This window comes from Nothobranchius furzeri, chromosome 6 (assembly GCF_043380555.1).
Source record: "Nothobranchius furzeri strain GRZ-AD chromosome 6, NfurGRZ-RIMD1, whole genome shotgun sequence".
NCBI lineage: Eukaryota > Metazoa > Chordata > Actinopteri > Cyprinodontiformes > Nothobranchiidae > Nothobranchius > Nothobranchius furzeri.
In genome coordinates, this window is record NC_091746.1 from 81,218,249 (window position 1) to 81,237,339 (window position 19,091).

Sequence of the window (19,091 nt, forward strand, 5' to 3'; positions counted from 1 at the left end):
TGCAGCAACATATTTACTTTATTGTGAGAATTCAACAACTACACTTTCTGCAGCAGAACCACCACTTTTCAAAGTGCTTTGCATTTATAGTTTATTGTAAAGCGATTAAACGAAGATCCTATCTCGTCCCGTTTGACATGTAAAAACGACATTTTTCTCTGTGTCTAATAGAAACGTAACCTGTGTGTTTCTTCTTTTAATCCAGAGAAATTCCAGCCTTTCTGGAAGCACAAGAGGAATGTACCAAGTGTCAGAGCGACGTTCCTCCCCAAGCACAGGGTGGGTCAGCCTTCATCTGGAGCTCATCCTCAGCCATAAGGGGTTTACTGATCAGAGTAGCGCCTCACTTAATGCAGCAATTTGGAGTTTTCCTCCTTTCAGTTCAATTCAATTCAAGTTTATTTATATTTCGCCAAATCATGACAAGAGTCGTGTCAAGGCACTTCACGTAGTAAACATTCCAATTCAGGTCAGTTCATTAAGCCAATCAGAAAAAACTTTTCCTATTTAAGGAACCCAGCAAATTGCATCAAGTCACGGACTAAAGCTGGGAGTTGGTTCCACAGGAGAGGAGCCTGATAGCTAAAAGATCTGCCTCCCATCCTATTTTTAGATATTCTGGGAACCACCAGTAGACCTGCAGTCTAAGAGCGAAGTGCTCGGTTAGGAACGTATGGAACAATCAGATCACTGATGTATGATGGAGCTTGATTATTAAGAGCTTTATATGTGAGAAGGAGGATCTTAAAATCTATTCTGAATTTAACAGGTAGCCAGTGTAGGGAAGCTAAGACAGGAGAGATATGATCTCTCTTTTTAATTCTCATCAGAACTCTAGCTGCAGCATTTTGGACAAGCTGAAGACTTTTAATTACATTCTGTGGACTTCCTGAGAGTAATGGATTACAGTAATCCAGTCTTGATGTAACAAATGCATGAACTAGTTTTTCAGCATCACTCCTGGAAAGGATGCGTCTAATCTTAGCAATATTCAGGAATGATGTAGGATTTTTTAAAATCTGTTAAAGTGATTAACATGTTTTACCCTGACCTCCCACTGGAGGCATCGGTGGCGCGGAACGGTTAACTTGTGTGCTTCGCTGCGTGTCAGTCCACACCAGGAGATTCTCAGCTGCAGTGCGGCTTCTCTGACATCCTCCTTGCTGAACTCGCAGGATCACAAAATCCCTCAAGACTTCAAAGGTCACGTTTTTTTTTACCATCCACCATTAAACCAAAAAGAAGGAAATCACGTTTGAAATCACTGTTTGATGTCATAATGTTGTGCCTCTCCACTGCCAGGATTAAAGACATGAAAAACACAGTTGCACTTCAATGCTGGGAGTAAATAAGCCGTCACATGTACAGAAGTAATCTACTGTAAATAATTAAGAAATTGCGTCGCTGCAATAGTCTTTTATTATGAAAATCTCTGAACGTTTTACACTGAAACCATGTAGGATTTCCTGTCAAGCCCTATGTTAACTGTGAAAATTGACGTGTCCCAGAAGCGGCTTGTGGCAAAAGTAGAACCCAGTCCTATTTGTATTGCAACAATCTGCTTCTGGGATAGACCCATAGACTATAATGGATTCTAAGCAGCAGCATTCTGCACCGCTGATGCCTCCAGTGTGAAGTCAGGTTTACTCTGAACTGGGAATATAACAAAGTCACTAAGTACATTTTTTTTACTAAGCCCATCCCCCGAGTGCTGCTCAGCGTCAGCCAACAGTGTTAAACATCCGCTTATGTACAGATGTCGATCACTGAGCCTGTGCGAGCGTCTGTGGACACTAAACTGATGCAGAGTTGACGACATTACTCATCGACAAGTAGGGATGGGTACCTTTGACATTTGAATCGATTCAGTACTAATTTCCGGTACCTACGAATCGATACCGGTACTTAACGGTACCAATTTTCGATACTTTTGAGTGTTTAATATTTTAATTCTCTTTTATAGTTACATTTTTTTTTTCAATATATAACCATATTTGATAAATATCACGATAAATAACATACAACTGTTTGTATTTTAACATCGTCCTTGTAGTTTTATAAGCTGATAATTAAACTGAAGCAAACATCTTTACTGTGAACTAAATTTACTGTGCATCTTCATTCCTTTTACCGTCTTTTTTCAATTGATTTTTCCTACTGGGAAGTTAGAATTTCCGAGGAGAAAGCGAACGCACCATTAGATGATAATAGGAAGCTAACATATCAAGCTAACGTTATCTTAAACAGTTTATTTAGCTGCTGGAGCAGATTAAAACGATGATGCCTCACACTTAAATCGTTGTCGCTGGTTTCATCTTCACCCAATCACCCGTCGCATTTAGTAAAGTGAAGCCAAACTTTAGAGCGCGTTCATCTTCTTCTAGTCGGAAATTCGGAGTTCCGAGGAGAAAGCGAACGCACCATTAGCGAAACGGAAGCTAACAAATCAAGCTAACGTTATCTTACATTTTATTTACCTATCGGAGCAGATTAAGATGAGGATGTCTCACGTAGATCGTTGTCGCTGGTTTCATCATCACCCAGTTACCCATCACTTTTAGTGAAGTGGACCCAAGCTTTAGCGTGCGTTCTTTCTACCATGCTGCTCTGTTTACAACTCGCTCGCAGCGACCGACGACATAACGCTCTTGCGCATGCACAGCTGTCTAGGCAAGTTCTCGTTATGAAGGACGGGTACCGAAACGAGGCACCGTTTTAAATGACGTGAATCGGTGCTCAGTCGGTACTATGGAATTCGGTCGGTACCTTAAAAAGTACTGAATTTGGTACCCATCCCTATCGACAAGTAAGTCTTTAAAATACAACATAACGTGAGAATAAATAATTATAAAACAGCAGCCAGAGGTTCATGAACGAGGGACGTTGTTTTCAGCCGTAATCACGGAAGTAGAAAGAGGGGTTTAAGGTGCAATCCATTTTTTCCGTCTGTAGATGGCGCCCTCTGAGATAAAACTCTGGATTTCTCCTTTAAATGTTCTCCCACTGGTATGTTAAAAAGATTCATTTAATTGCAGTATTACATGAAGAATAAAAAGACGTTTTCTTTTTGCTGTGATGATTAGACGAATGTGAAAAGCCGATCTGGTTTCATTTTTATTTCCTTTAGTTCATTTTTGATCCAGCTGGAGATTTTATGGCTCCTGGACGTTGAATGAATTTGCTGCACCAACGCCGTTACCTGCTGCAGTCAAAAGGAGACACAGTCTGTCATTTTTATGAAACTGAGGGCTAAGGGTTTTTAACCAGCACTCAGTGTGCTCGATGTGCACCTTTATGTGGGAAACGTTACGCTTGTTGGAGGTTTTTGTTTGTAAGAGCAGGTTTTAAAAGCTGCAGAAAAATGGACATAAAACAGTTTTGGAGCTCAATTTTCCCTTCATAGTTTATCATTCCAGTTCCATCATGTCTTTAAGGCATTGCTTTTAGGTGTTATAAAACGTATTATGAGCAGAATCGAATGAGAAATAGCAAAATCATTTCAGGAAATTATCATTGATTTCCTGCAGGACTTGAGTAATATTTTACAAACAATCTTATTGGGGATTAATTACTGTTTCAATGAAACTTATTGTGAAAATCAAGACTTTAATATTTTTGAGACACCAGATTTTAGAGATGCTGCACATGGGCACAGCTGGCTTGCGGCAAGAAAGGTTATCGGTTCAATTCCTGGCTTGGATTTTCCTCCATGGAGTTTGGAGGTTTTCCCAGCTCCTGCACTTGTTTTGTTCAGGTGATTTCTTCCAGAAACATTAACCCATATTGGATGTGGTTTTTATTTGCAGTTTTTATTTTGCTGTTGGAACGGCATCACCTTTCATCAAGTTTTGGCCAAACATGTCCAGTATCACGGATGTATTGTGTTTTGTTTTGACAAAAACTTTAGTTAAACACAGAATGACCCACAGAATTCATTAAAAAGCGTTCATCCTGCCTCTTCCATTAGCTTATTTTGGACTCTTTCGTCAAAAAATATTTATATCTTGAGTAAAAAATACACTTTTGTACATCATTATGTTAAAAGTAAATGCATATTACTCTTTACATTTAGTTAAGTGGAACCAGGTGACATAACTTGTTTAAGTAAATTCAACATTTCATTTCTTAGAGTGATGCATACGGAAGCTGGCAGAGGAAGTGTTTAAAACCTTCTCTTTATGCTGATATCGTCAGATAATGAGTCATGTTATTACCTCAAGATTAAAGTCTTTGTTTTCTTGACATAACTCTCCTTTATTGTTTGTTTCAAACCCAAAATACTCCCAAACTGCAGAAGTCATGTTCTTTTTTGAGACCACGTCTGTTGGTGCGCGACCTGCTTTTTTTATCTCCATCTCTCTTGGTGCTTTTCTTTCGCACTGCCACGTAAACTTTATGGTTTTCACAAGTTGAACAAAACATTTAAAACCATTGAAGTAAAACTGAAAATTGAATCGTGCATCTGTTTTATACGTTGAATTAATTTTATTTATCATTTTCATTTATTTATTTTCATTTATTTATTTTTATTTATTTATTTTTTCATGATGGTATTGGAACTGATACCATTGCTTTTTTAAACACCGCCTGTATACGGTATGGTAAATGGTAAATGGCCTGTGTTTGACATAGCGCCTTCTAGAGTCCTGGAACCCCCCAAGTCACTTTACAACACAATCAGTGATTCACCCATTCACACACACATTCACACGCTGATGGGGATGAGCTACAATGTAGCCACAGCTGCCCTGGGGTGCACTGATGGAGGCGAGGCTGCCGAGCGCCACCGGGCCCTTTGACCACCATCAGCAGGCGACAGAGTTGTCTCTTGCCCAAGGACACAACAGCGACAGACTGAGCGGGGCTCGAACCTGCAACCTTCCGATTACAGGGCGAGCACTTACTGTAACTCCTGTGCCACCATCACCCCATTTTATTAGTGTAACCGGAGTATAGCCCAAGCCTAGGTTCAGTTGGAACGTTTACTTTGTAAAGTGTCTTGAGATGGCTCTTGTTGTGAACTGGCTCTATATAAATGAACTGAATTGAATTTAAAGTAATTGAATTGATCAGCATTAAACAAAAGGATCACCATATCAGGATGAATCGGGACAGAACGGTTTCTAACTTTGATCTTGTGAAGCTCACATCATCAAATCAGGATATAATAACATGTGAGACATATTAATAGTATTTATTATAGTAGTACCACATGATGAAACACACTCGTGTTGCCCAGTAGCATCACCGAAGTGTAGGGTGGGTGTCTCTCTCAACATGAGGCGTGTGTCTGGAGTGTTTCTGGGGCTTGGCTTCACACACACACACACACACACACACACACACACACACACACACACACACACACACACAAACAAAGTGGCCACCTACTTTGGGTTATTAATAGTTAGGAATTTATACATTTTGGCCACTAGTTGGCATCTTTCCCTCAAGTGCACCAGTTTTTGTGACTAATTACCCATGATGGTTAACTATATTAACAACAACAACAACAACAATAATAATAATAATAATAGTAATAAATCATATCTGTCCTTCTCTAATTAAACCGTTTAATATTTCCCTCTTTAACTATTTACATTTTGTTATCGGGCACTAAAATGATCCCCTAGAAGTCGACAGTTATCTCAGTGATATTCATCATGTGGGTCAAGTTTAATGAGCGTCTCATCCTGTCCCGAGTCTTAAATTTGTCTCAGCCAAGCCACAAAGACTTCACGTTAGTCCTAACATTTATTGTGACCTTTAAACATCCTCTAAGTGCTGTCTGCATCCTCAATGATTCTCATGTTACGTCCTTGATGTGCTTTTGTGCATCTTGTTTTGGAGTAAAAGGAGCACAGGGAACAAAAAAAGTAACGAGAATGCTAATTAATAATAATTACAGTTCTTTACTCGTGTTAGCTAATGTTATTTAAAGGGTCCTAACAGGTTGAAAGTTGTCCTCGTTTTGCTAGAAATCATTCAAAATGTGAGCATTTCTTTTCAGTTTTACCCTCAAAGTTTTTAAACTTTTTTCTGATTATCTGTAAAACTGTTATTTTCAGGAAATCAAGGCCTGCAGATGAAACCATTTGAGTTTCTCCCCTTTCATAATGGCGTTAAACACATTTTTAAATGAGAAAAATTGGAAAAAAATGTGCAGAATTCTGCAAATAAGCTGCTGAAAAGAAATGAACGAAGGAGTCTAATGTTAGAGTATCACAGATGGACGTTTTTTTCAAGCATTAGAGGAATGTTTCTCATCTTGGCATGGTGAGTTTCCTCTGGTTGCCTGGCAACCTTATAGTGACTGTCTGTCCAAGGAACAGTCCTTCACTTAACCCTTGTTAAAAACCACAATCTGTCATTTTTGCACCATTTGTTCTGTGTAAAAATCTTAGAAACACAAGAGTTGGTTAGTTTTAGAATGTTTTGAATGACTTTTATCTATAGCTTCATATTCTGCAAGCAGATGTCCATCATGAAGATTCATTTATGTATTACCCTTCAGAGACTGAACTTGGTTTTTATTTTTATTTTTTGCAATCATGATACTCGACATAAAATTAAATAATTTCTTCTTTTCTTCTGCAGAGCTTCAGGACGGGTGAAGTCTGTCTCACAGGGCTCTGGAGGCTACGACAGTGACAGTGTGGAGATGCATCCCATGGAAGAGTGTCCTGAGGCGCAGTACTATCACATGCAGTGTCGCATGGGCGAAGGGGGTTATGAGCGCTCCCCGGGATGCGGGTCCAGAAACTGGGGGCTTCGTAAGCAGGCCATTCAAAACTGGCAGCGGCGACCTTACAGAAACAGCACCGAAGGAGAGGAGGGAGACGTGTCCGATGTGGGATCTCGGACCACGGAGTCCGAAGTGGAGATGTGGGATCAAGAGAGGAGATCTGTGGCAGAAATTCAGCAGTCTGCAGCACCTTATCCTTACCACGGGAGAGCAGCGTACCGCCCTAATGCAGGTAACCGCTGTTTGTGTTTATCCAGAAACGTATTCAGGCAGATAACAAGATAAAAAGCATCTGGATCTAGCTCAGGTTAGATTGCAGTTTCTGTTCTGAAGATCAGTTTCAAATTATAAAGCTTCAATGCATGGACGTAATTTTCACTTTAGAAGTGGGGGGGACACGGGGGGGTGGGGGGTGGGGGGTCGTTACAGGCTTCAACACAAACGGTTGCTTTCCGCTTGGTCCTAGAGCTCAACCAGTGTCAATTTAATATAGTGTAATACTGTTTTGGATGGTAAAAAGTACAGGGGTCAAAACTTGACTTTGGAAAAAGTGGGGGGGACATGTCCCCCCTGTCCCCCCCAAAATTACGTCCATGCTTCAATGGCAAATCTGTAAAACAAGCTAGCTTAAAACACTTTTTCATGTCTCTTACTAACATTCTGACATACGTCCAATCCCAATACTCGCACTTCCACCCTTGCGCCCTTCAATTGTGCGATCCCTGCCAGGGATGCGAGTGTGTAGGTTGTCCCGATCCTCAAGTGCAGATGTTGATCATGGCCCTTTTGCACCCTATGCACCCTGTGAATATTACCCACAATCCATTGTTGCGGGAGAAAAGGCCCAAGTGCTTTTTTTTTGAAAATATGCATTTTCAAATGAAAGTCGTTTATTTTAGGATGATTAGTTGATGCTCTGATTGTTTTAGACAAAGCAGCAATGAACGTTAATTAATTTCAAATTATTGTTTGGTTGTTTGTTAATAAAGGTTTTTTAAATGAGTATCACGGCGACCAGCATCTCGGCACGCGTTGTGATCGATGAGGCAATGCTCCCGTCCCAAATCTGCAATTATTTGCACACCTACCACGCACTTGAAGCCTTACTGAGCACTTTCTTCAAGTGCACTTCACTGAAGACCGTAGGGCGTAGTGCGAGTATTGGGATTGAGCCTTAGTATAGCTACAAATATTGTGTGGAGAAAAAATAATGAAGTGATTCTTTTGCATTTGTCTAAAAACCCCAGCCACTAATTTCGCTCGGTCCGTAACTAACGATCGGGCCATCTGGTTGTCCATCTCACCGAACAACTACGCTTCCACATTTACCTGGGTCCTCCATTTGTTACGCACTCACGTATTTAGCAACAGATCACCACCGGTGTGAGAGGTTCTCCGCTCAATAATATCAGAGAAGGAGAAACAGCCGGCTGCTACCACTTCATCTTCAGGACAAACTCCCAGAGTCCCAAAAAGAAAAACACCATTTGAAGTCACGGACAACAGAAGAAGTTTGGACCTAGAAAACTGCGACTGGTGTTTAGCACTATCTCGTTTACCGAGGCAATGCGTGTTCCCATATCAGGTAGATGTGGTCTAGAGACGATAGTCAACAGGAGGAATGAGATTCCCGTCATCGTGTTTGTTTTGCAGCTTTAAGCGAGGTTCACACAGCAGGATAATCATGCTGATTTTTGACCAACCCAGCCTTCTGGCACTCTTATGGTTGTGCACGATTACCGTAACAGCCCTTAAGATAATATTTGCAGATAATGCTACCTTTTATGGTTTTCTGGTATGCTCGGAAAGACGTCACAAATCCGGGTATTCAAACATGTTGAATTTTCTTGGTCTGATTTTCGAGGACAAACAGGCTGCCTGTTGAATGTGACGTCTACCCAATCAGACAGCAACGTGGAGGCATGCTGCACACGCCATCATTCACTGTGCAGATTTTCTAGCTGAATGCAGCTTCTCCAAACAAAAGTATCTGCTAAAACAAGCCACAAGCTCATATTGACAGTGATTCCAAGTAAAATTTAAACATGATTCATATTTTTGTTGAAGACGGTTCAACAACCATTTAATTCATTGCAGCCAGTGTTCTAATTTTGATGCTTTCTTTACCTGCTCACTAAACAGCATGTCACAGTTCCTCTCAGCACTAAGCTTTGTTTTAAGTCAAGTTAGGTGTTGCTGCTCAACAGATTGTGGATTTTTCTGTTAAAGTCTTGCATGCCAGCATCCTTAGATGCTTCACTGCTCCACTCTTGTCCTTCCATCTGCTGTGGAGTTTTTAAATATCAGGTGGACCTTGGCAGCCTGGGATGGGAAGAAAGTGGGCCAGAGCTCTGTGACAAACTCATACGAACAACTTTGACCTCACCCGTTAATGGAAGAGATTGCCACTGGCGCCCGTCCTTCTGATGTCGTTCTCCTTATTGGGAAAGTTTCTGCCAGGGCCTGGTGGATAGTATGTATCTCCAAGCACACAGATTTAGTCTCTTCATAGAACACACAGCTTGGCTTTTTTAGTTCGTTTGAAAGTCTTGTGTGTAGGTGGAGTGTGTGTGTGTGTGTGTCAGAAAGAGAGAGAGAGAGAGAGAGAGAGAGAGAGAGAGAGAGATTGAGAGAGGGAGGGAGGGAGAGAGAGAGAGAGAGAGAGAGAGATTGAGAGAGGGAGGGAGGGAGGGAGGGAGAGAGAGAGAGAGAGAGAGAGAGAGGGAGGGAGGGAGAGAGAGAGATTGAGAGAGGGAGGGAGAGAGAGAGAGAGAGAGAGAGAGATTGAGAGAGGGAGGGAGAGAGTGAGAGAGAGAGAGAGAGAGAGAGAGAGAGAGAGAGAGAGAGAGAGAAATCAGATAGTGTGCATTGGTTCACAGCCCTGATGGTTGCGAGCAGATGCCTTCCAAGGCCAAAGATGAAGTGAGTGATGTAGGAGCTTTCTTGCCGGGAGGGATAATTCAGACTCGGATTGGATACATGGTATCAGCCGGTGCTTAGCAGTAGATGGATGAAAAGAAAGTGAGAAAGAGAATTATGTAATCCCATTTAGGGTATTTTTGCATGAAGACTGGCGCCACCATGTGATAAAATGTTCCCTTTAAAACTGTTTAAGCGATGGATGGATGGATGGATGGATGGATAGATGGATGGATGGATGGATGGATGGATGGATAGATGGATGGATGGATGGATGGATAGATGGATGGATGGATGGATGGATGGATGGATGGATGGATGGATGGATGGATGGATGGATGGATAGATGGATGGATGGATGGATAGATGGATGGATGGATGGATGGATAGATGGATGGATGGATGGATGGATGGATGGATGGATAGATGGATGGATGGATGGATGGATAGATGGATGGATGGATGGATAGATGGATGGATGGATGGATAGATGGATAGATGGATGGATGGATGGATAGATGGATAGATGGATGGATGGATGGATAGATGGATGGAAAAAATAGAAAAAACAAGTCGTCCATTGTCTTTTAGATGAAGGTGATGGCTGGTGTTGTTTCTTCTGTGTTTCTGCTGGAACAAATATGGAAACCATTACAGTTGGATGAATAACAAAAACCAACAAACCACTTTAGCAACAAAAAAATGAAATCCATTAAAGAAGAAAATATGTAAATAAATCAGCAGCATTTAGACCAGATCTTGTTGCTCGTCATATGACCTTTGCACACTCAGTGTCAGAGCCCAAGCCCCCGGACCGGCCTCTCCCAGCTAACCGGCCTCCATCTTGGACCATATTTCCCAGCATGCTCCTCGCGGGAACTCCCGGCATCCTCCCAGTCACACCCAAGCCTATATTTGGAAGACGCCGCACCGGCTCTTCACTCAGTCATCGTTTCATTGAAATCCATGAACAGAGATTCCTACAGAATAATCCAGCCTTCTAACATCTTTCCAAGCTCAACTCCCGTACCCACTCAGTACTGATTATCCAGTTGTGTTGGTTTGTCGTTTATTGTTTATCATTATTCCTGATACAAACAAAAGTTAAGCCATTTTTATAATACATGTGCCTGTTTCTTTTTTAGGATGTAAGCTAAACTAACCACTGATTGAAACATTCACTGTTAAGTCTTTACAATGTCTTTATATGTATTCGTCCATGTGAAGCTGCAGCTCTTAACTATAAATGGTTAGAGCTTTCCTTTTGGACTGGGAGTGAGTCTTTGCCTTAGCCATGAATGATGGTTGAAGGTGGAGCAAGAGATTAACAGAGCTAATGATGGTCTGTCCTGGTTAAGAATGAGCTGAACTGAGAGGTAACACTGAGAGATGCTACTCCTCCTCATTGACATAAACCATATGAGTTTGTTTGAAGTGTCTCCTGGCACCCAGACATGTACCACTGGGAGGAAACCTAAGGGCAGACCCGAGAGGGATTGTTCATCTTCTCTTTCTTGGAGCTACTTGGGATTTCCCAGGAGGAGCTGGATGACATCAGTAGGGAACGAGATACCTGGGTTTTCCCCTTTGACACGTTAACTCTGACACCCAATCTTGAATAAACGGAGAGAACCCACAGACAAAATCTTCCATCAGTTACTGAGCAGCTCAAACCATCATTTAATCCAGATTGGATGTAACACCCTTTAGGTTATAGCAGCGTTTCTAAATTAAAAGGACACTGTGCAACTTATTCATATTTTTAAATCATTTTCTTGAGCCAGTATGTGCTAAAATGACCCTTCAGGGTTAATGAAATGCAGTGGCAGATTTAGCAATTTGGGGGCCCAAGGCAAACACAGACATGGGGCCCCTTTACACGCAATCTTACTTTTAACTGGATTTGCGAAACTTCTTCTGACATGAGTTATTTTCCCTTTTTATTGGTCCTCCTCTTTTTTCCTGTCTTACTTTCTCTTTGAGTGCCTTCAATATTTGCTCTGCTGTCTTCTTCCTGTCAGTGATCCTGTGCTTTTGCCTTTCTTTTTTTTCCTCTATTTTCCATTTTGGTCTATGTTTTCCTCCCTTTAAACATTTTCCATTGTCGTTCCTTTTCTGCTTACTTTTGATGTTTACATTGAAAAATGACGTCACTTTTGGAAGTGAAGATAAAAGCTTTTTTAAAGCAAGCTGCTTCTTTCTCTTATTGGAGCCAAAGATAACTCCATTTCATGCCTAATGTTTTGACTATCACTTCGAGTTTGTTACAAACGCTCCCGCCTCTCGTCTTCTTCTTATTTGTGGTCTTATGGCACTTGACAAACAACAATTTGGTGCATTACTGCCACCAAGTGGATTGGAGTGGAATAACTAACAATCACTTCCTGTTTGTGCATCAGCGTCTTAAAGGGACAGTCCATTGTGCCATTAACAGAGGGGTGCCAGCAGTCAGGGCTTGGAGGCCCCCTAACATAAGGGAGCCCCAGGTGGCCGCTGACCTATGCCTAATGGTAAAACCGCCACTGATGAAATGTCACTCAGCCCCTAGCACCCCCTGTAGCCAGAATATTTCACTTGCAACTTCAGACTGGGACCATTCTGTTGGGACTTGGCACTGCAGTCTGGTTCCTGCATGTTTTAGATCATGGAAACAGCTGATTTGTTTAAGCTGGTGATGAATCACTCCTGTAGACACTAAGGAAGGCTGGGGAGACATTTCTAACAAAGGTGTTAGAAAGACGAACGCACAGCAAGGAGATAGGTTTTACTAATGGACACTAGGGGGTGCTAAAAGCAAGCTGAAACTGCCCAGTTACCCTTTAAGGTCTGGGATGCCCTACATAAAACATTTTGAGCCCCCTTCCTGGGGCACACGCCCCAGGAATTGAGGACCACTGGGTTACAGCGATGTGCTGAGTTTTAGCAAACGATGGCATCATTAGGGAAACAAGCTAAATCGTTATTTTATTAGTAAATCTAACCATTTATGCATACTGTAAGTGTTTTTATAAGTGTACTCACACCGTTGGAGCTCTAGCATATCTTGGTCTCTTAGTTTATGGGTTCATCAGACGGTGGTTTTGTTCCCCCAGGTCGATCTGAACCGATCTACAGCAAGCCATGTCGCCATGAAAAGAGCCCGTCCAAATCCAGCGAGGTGATCAGTCCGGAGGTCCTCAAGATGCGCGCCGCCCTCTTCTGCATTTTCACCTACCTGGACACCAAAACCCTGCTGAGAACCGCCGAGGTTTGTCGCAACTGGAGATTTGTGGCTCGTCACCCGGCCGTGTGGACCAGAGTGCTGCTAGAAAACGCTCGCATTTCTTCCAAGGTATCGTCAACTTTTTTCACTACGACTTTCTGGTCAAGCGCTTTTTCAAAGTAGAGGTAGATTTAGCTGCTGTTGCAATCATTTTAATGTCTACGTGTGGGATTGTTTTTGTTTTTGTTTTTTAGTTCCTGAGCACATTGTCTCAGTGGTGTACTCAGACCCATTCTCTCATCCTGCAAAACCTTAAACCGCGACAGCGAGGCAAGAAGGAAACCAAGGAGGATTACCTTAAAAGCACACGGTGAGACACAAACAGACACGGATAGGCCTTAAAATTATCCCCTAATAACCCGGAAGGTTCTACTAGTTCTCTGTGTCTTACCTTGACTTGATTAACTTCATTATTTTACCATCTGTTGAACCAAGCGCTGTACCAGATGTGATTGATGAGAGGAAGTCAGGAGGATGAATGCGAGTGACAAAAACTGACATTTTGGTGCTGTCTGATTTTCTCCAGTACGCGAAACGTCAGTTTTCATTTGCTAGAAAATGAAAAAGAAAAAACCCAGGTTAGATAAGAGTAGAGGAAGTGAAGTCATTTCGTTGAAGGACACACATTTAATTGCTTGAGCACCTCTTAAATCCTGCAGGCGCTGAATCAACCTGATGTTTCTTGGAAATGTTGCGGCGGAAATTACAGGAAGAAATTTCACGCTGGTGTATTTGAAGTGCTGAAATGATTACTTCCTTTTTTTGTTTCTGTTTGACTTTTTTTCCTTGTCCCTTCCTTGCTTTTCTGTCTTAAGTGGCTGCCTTGAGGAAGGTTTGGAGGCATTGCTAAAGGCCACAGGAAGCAACCTGCTGATATTAAAGATCTCACACTGCCCCAACCTGCTGACCGATCGCTCCCTGTGGCTGGCCAGCTGCTACTGCCGCGCCCTCCAGGCTGTCACCTACAGGTACACCAATGAACTAACTTCACCTGCACCCTAATCCTCTCCATCACCAAGGTGTGTGGTTTTTAAAAGCTGTGTTTGCTGAGTTGCAGGAGCGCAACAGATCCAGTTGGCCAAGAGGTGATCTGGGCCCTCGGGGCGGGGTGTCGAGACATTATTTCTCTTCAGGTGGCCCCCCTACACCCATGGTAATTTATGAAGAAATAAACACAAACCAGACGTGGAAGTCTTAAGCTTGGTTTATGCTTGACGCATTCACTTTCCGCTTGGTGATGCGGCTCGCGGATGGAACGCGCTTCACAACACGCAGCGTTTATGGTCGTGTGGCTTGTCTCTGCGGTGAGCCAATATTCTCCCAAACTGTAGGGGGCAGCGTGGAGCTCTACACGGCATGCATCCAACACTACACCATAGTAGAAGTAAAAACTGTTGTTTACAACATGGGATTCCAGCATTTTTAACAGCGTCCTCGTCTTTTCCGACAGTGCGAGCTATTTCTCTCCAAGAATTATTAACTACATGTTGATCACGGTGATCTCTGAGAGCTGAATCATACATCATATATTTACGAACCTCTGCCATACTAGTTCTTGCCGGTCCGCCATGTTTTTCCGCGTCTGACCGTCCGCGTGGTTAGAAATTTTCCTAGGTGCGCGTTGCGTAATTTTTGGGCCGTGCGGAGGCGCGGTGGAGGGGCGTGGTTGTTAAAATGACGCAATTTCGCCGCGCGGACCTCGCGGACGCGTCAAGCATAAACCAACCTTTATGTAACTAATGTGCTGTATGTTTGTATTTGCAACCAAAAAAAAAAAGAAACTAAAACTGTTTATATAAGTTTTTAACTTTTACATTCTCTTGTTTCACACTAAAGAATATTTAAAGACCAAGTTCACTGAGAAAGCATTTTTTTTTACTTATTGTTTTGGAAAATTATCAATCACTCAGTTTACCATGCAGGCTGAACATGAAATTTGTCTTCCACCTGTTTCTGTTTCCTGCATTAGCTTCTGATAGAAAAACGCTCGGTTCAAAAAAGCCTGGCAGGTCTGCGTCACACTGTCTCACCCATCTTGGCTCGCAACAGGGTCACCTCATGAGAACGTTTCAGCTAATAGAAGCTAACCATTAGCGATAGCAACTCCACAACATGGCAGAACTCCTCCAGGCTTGTGTTATTTGTGGAGATAAAAACAGAAACAGTGGTAGAGATGCATTGCTGTTAGCCAATCAGAGGCGAGACGTCCAACTATCAGGAATTCAGAGAAGACAAATGTAGCCGTCTGAAGCGGGCTGACTTCTACGTCCTCAAACAGGAGCTTCATACTAGAGTGGCAGTGGCAAATGTATTAAAAATATGAGAAACTTTGGCCTTTACCAAAATGGTGCAGGCTGCATGGTGACGCAGTGGTTAGCACTGTTGCCTCGCAGCACGAAGGTCGCAGGTTCGAACCTCGGCTGCGGCCTTTCTGCGTGGAGTTGCGTGTTCTCCCCATGCATGCGTGGGTTTCCTCCGGGTACTCCGGTTTCCCCCACAGATCACAACATGCCCTATAGGTTATAAATTGCAAGTCGCTTTGGATAAAAGCGTCTGCTAAATAAGTAAACATAAACATTTACCTGAATTCTTGTTATTCACAACTCAAACAGCAGATGTGTCTGTAGCCAGTCACACTCTGCCACATGAATTTAAAATAATATAAACTATCTGTCAAATTACATTTAAATGAACTGCTATGAAATAAGTTGTTTTCATACTACAGCTTTGTGATCCTGTTAATAGATCAGTTAGTTTGGATATCAGGACATAATTTTAACCGTTAACTAATTAGCCTCGAGTTATGCACAAACCGTAGGCGTAGCAAACAGATTTAGCTCTGCAGGTCGGTATGGCCATTCTCCACTATAGCCTCAGCAGGTCGACCATTGGCCCGAACAGGTTTTAGCTCTGTCCAATCACAGCACTCTGTTGGGGGTTTTCCAACAGCACAACTTCGCCTGACTCGAATGGGCCCGGTTTGGTTTGACAGCCTTTTCCAACAGAATGGTTCGGTATTTTCCCCCAACTTTTCAGTACCTACTTCACTGTGGTTCCTTGCATGCTGAGCTAGTTCGAAAACACGCCAGCGACTGTTGGTCACTGATTGGCGAGGGGGTGGAGTCACTTTTTGTTCCAGAAATGTTTTACCTCCTGCCTGCAGCCATTTTTTGGGTTCAGAGCCTGAGAAAAAGCCAGAGACTGAGCAGAAGGTTGATCATCACCAACAGTGTTGTGCAGTGTTGGGTTTCTGTGCAGCTTACAGATCACCTTGTGCTTTTTTTTTGTGATTTGGGTAAAGATCACATGTGCTGTGGTTTAAAGTATAACGCACAGACTAAATGATATTATTGTCGTTAAATTCTTGTCAGTGTCACATGTGTATGTGCCCCAAGGGTAGGGGTGACATGATGTAGGAAGAGAAAATGAAAGAGCAATGACTGAGTTGAGTTTTTGGTGTTTCTTCCAGCCAACAACCTGCCCGCTTCAGTAATCGGTGTCTGCAGACTATTGGACGATGCTGGCCCCACCTCCGTGCGCTGGGCGTGGGTGGAGCTGGATGTGGGATTCAGGGGCTGGCCTCACTGGGTAAACATCTTCATACAGCTGATCTGAGCTTCTGTCGGTGTGATACTGTATGAGAGAACATCACTGATCACCAAAGGAGTTGTCCTGCACAGTAACTTTTATTAAAGGCTATTTGTGCTCCATAAAACACAACTTTTTATCCTAACGTCTGAGGTATTTCACACCTTTTTTTCACACTTTTTATGTTATAAATTATGTTGTTTGTTCTTTTGCTTTAACTTCCAGTTTTTAAACCTAATTCTTCTGAGAATTTCCTTCCCTCACGTTGAATTTACTTCTATCTGTTCTGAAAGTCTCCTTTATTGTTTTCTACAAACATCTTTTTGAATTTCGTTTTACTCTTGTTTACTTTCTCCATGTGTGCAGCGAGGAACTGCATGCGTCTGCAGGTGTTAGAGCTGGACCATGTGAGTGAGATCAACCAGGAGGTGGCAGCAGAGGTTTGCAGAGAAGGTCTGAAGGGTTTGGAGATGCTGGTGCTCACTTCCACGCCAGTCACCCCCAAAGCTCTGCTCCACTTCAACAGTGAGTTTAAACCTTAATTTTACCATAAACGCTGAAACACTCCAGCATTCATTCTTATGAGATCCAGCATCCCAACCCCTTTAATTCTCCTTCTCGCCATGCAGGTGTTTGCCGTAACCTGAAGTCCATTGTGGTTCAGATTGGTATAGACGACTATTTCGAGGATCCCAGTAGTCCAGAAGCTAGAAAGCTGTTTGACGAGATGGTTAACAAGCTACAGGTAACTTCTACGTTATTGTTTGCTGGTGTTTTCTAAGGAAATGAAACAGATAAAATAGTGAACTTTTAGGAATTTTCAGCTACGATTTGACTAACGTTTTTCTCTGATCTCTGTAAACACAGCTTGCAGATACATGAAATAATTCTCCTTTTTTGATGATGATAATGATGATGATGGTGGTGAAGCCCTCACACAATTAGAAATATAAGCAGCCCAAGTCACGCCCATCTACTTCCAGACCATGGTTTCCTGGAAATAAGAAAAAAGGTAACGCTTCCTTTTACAGTCCCCTAATTACTAAGTACTTACATGGTAATTACACAGTAAGTTAAAGTCTATTATTGCGTTATTAAAGTGTGTAATTATAATAAGGTGTAATTATTGTGTAAATGATGTAATGATGGGAATGATGAATAAAATAAAAACTAGAATTGAATCTGAGTTACATGGTAAGAACTGTTTAAGAACTCAGAAACGATAATACACTTTAACTTACTATGTAATTACCATGTAAGTACTTAGTAATTAGGGGACTGTAAAAGGAAGCATTACCAGAAAAAAACGAATGCAAATGAGGGAATAAAAGCCATATCCTAATCCCGTTTGATGTGTGCCTTGGACTTCACACGTGATGTCTGTGAATTTTAAAGACACATTCTGATGCCTAGAAAGGGGTTATTTTTGAAAGTTATTTTAGCTTCTGTGTGAAAAGACGTGGAGGACCACAAATACGTTTCACCAGATTGATGTCATAGAAACAGACATGGAGAAAAAAATGGCTGTGAGTTTAGCGAGCTTTGAATCTTTCTTGTAGGATGCACGAAGGAGCGTTAGACATCGTAAAAACCAAAGCAAAAAATCTGGCCATGTGGTAAGTAAGTCCGATTCTGCAAAATCTGATTTGATCTATTACTTACGAAATTTTATAAGCTAACAAATCTCAAAGTACGTGACGGACATAGTCCAAACCCACAATTTCTTTTCATTTAAGAAGAAACAATCTTTTATACACTGCCGCTCATGATAAAAATCACAAAAACACTTTAAAAAGATCTAGAAATATCATACAAATGAGAAAATTAAATAAATTTGAAAAGAAAAGAACAAAAAAAATTGAAGAGCAGCATGTGTGATTCAGGGTGTAAGGCAAAGTGGATTAGAAAATAACTCTGAGAGCTCACTTAACTTTCCGTTGTTCCGGGACCCGTGAGCTGACCGGAAGGGGAGGAGTCTTACAGTATTTAGGCTCCCTAAGGGAACAGCTTAAGAGTGATTCACAGCCATGACTGTCAAAAAAAGGTATAAAAATCACTTTTTTTTATCTTGACTCACTGAAGTTTGTTGCTGCTCAGCATGTTTTTAGGCAAGTTCTCATGAGGTAAACCTTGAAAACATGCAGTCATGCTTCAGCTGTTGCATGAATCAGATAAGATTTTGCCTCTGGAAATTTGGCTGCTTTTATGTGGATGACGTTATGTGTCCTTCTGTTTCCTAGGCTCTAAAGAAGAGGCCTGGCTTCTCTAAAATCCTGCATGTGAAAGCAGACAGCCTCTGCTAACATCGTTTGTGCAGCCTCTCCATGGAGGTGCCGTCGTAGCTGGAGTCGGTCAGAAGGACACGGCTGGTTTGAGTCGGCTCCAGGGGCGTCTGTCGCATCTAAAATAAGACAAGGTCATAAAATAATTAGAAAAACAAATGTTGGGACCATCGGACCGACAGTGGCACTTTTTTAAAAAAGGAAACCAGATGAAAAAGTAAAAAGGACGTCTGTTCGATTCATTTTGTTTTTTCAAACTCAAAAGTGGGTTTAGTCAGAGACGGATCCATTTCTT

The 19,091-nt window shown here is 42.0% G+C and overlaps 1 protein-coding gene across 1 annotated transcript in view; it reads left to right on the top strand.

Moving 5' to 3' along the window:
- The window catches only part of fbxo41 (F-box protein 41), a 40,946-nt gene extending 21,981 nt beyond the window's left edge, over positions 1-18,965 (top strand). Inside the window, exons 4-13 of the mRNA XM_054744836.2 lie at positions 206-279; positions 6,598-6,977; positions 12,757-12,995; positions 13,121-13,236; positions 13,742-13,894; positions 13,984-14,079; positions 16,396-16,514; positions 16,881-17,039; positions 17,144-17,259; positions 18,755-18,965. Coding sequence (XP_054600811.1) covers positions 206-279; positions 6,598-6,977; positions 12,757-12,995; positions 13,121-13,236; positions 13,742-13,894; positions 13,984-14,079; positions 16,396-16,514; positions 16,881-17,039; positions 17,144-17,259; positions 18,755-18,817 — 1,515 coding nt within the window. The 3' untranslated portion in view covers positions 18,818-18,965. The remainder of the gene's footprint in view (positions 1-205; positions 280-6,597; positions 6,978-12,756; positions 12,996-13,120; positions 13,237-13,741; positions 13,895-13,983; positions 14,080-16,395; positions 16,515-16,880; positions 17,040-17,143; positions 17,260-18,754) is intronic.
- Positions 18,966-19,091: the final 126 nt, after the last annotated feature.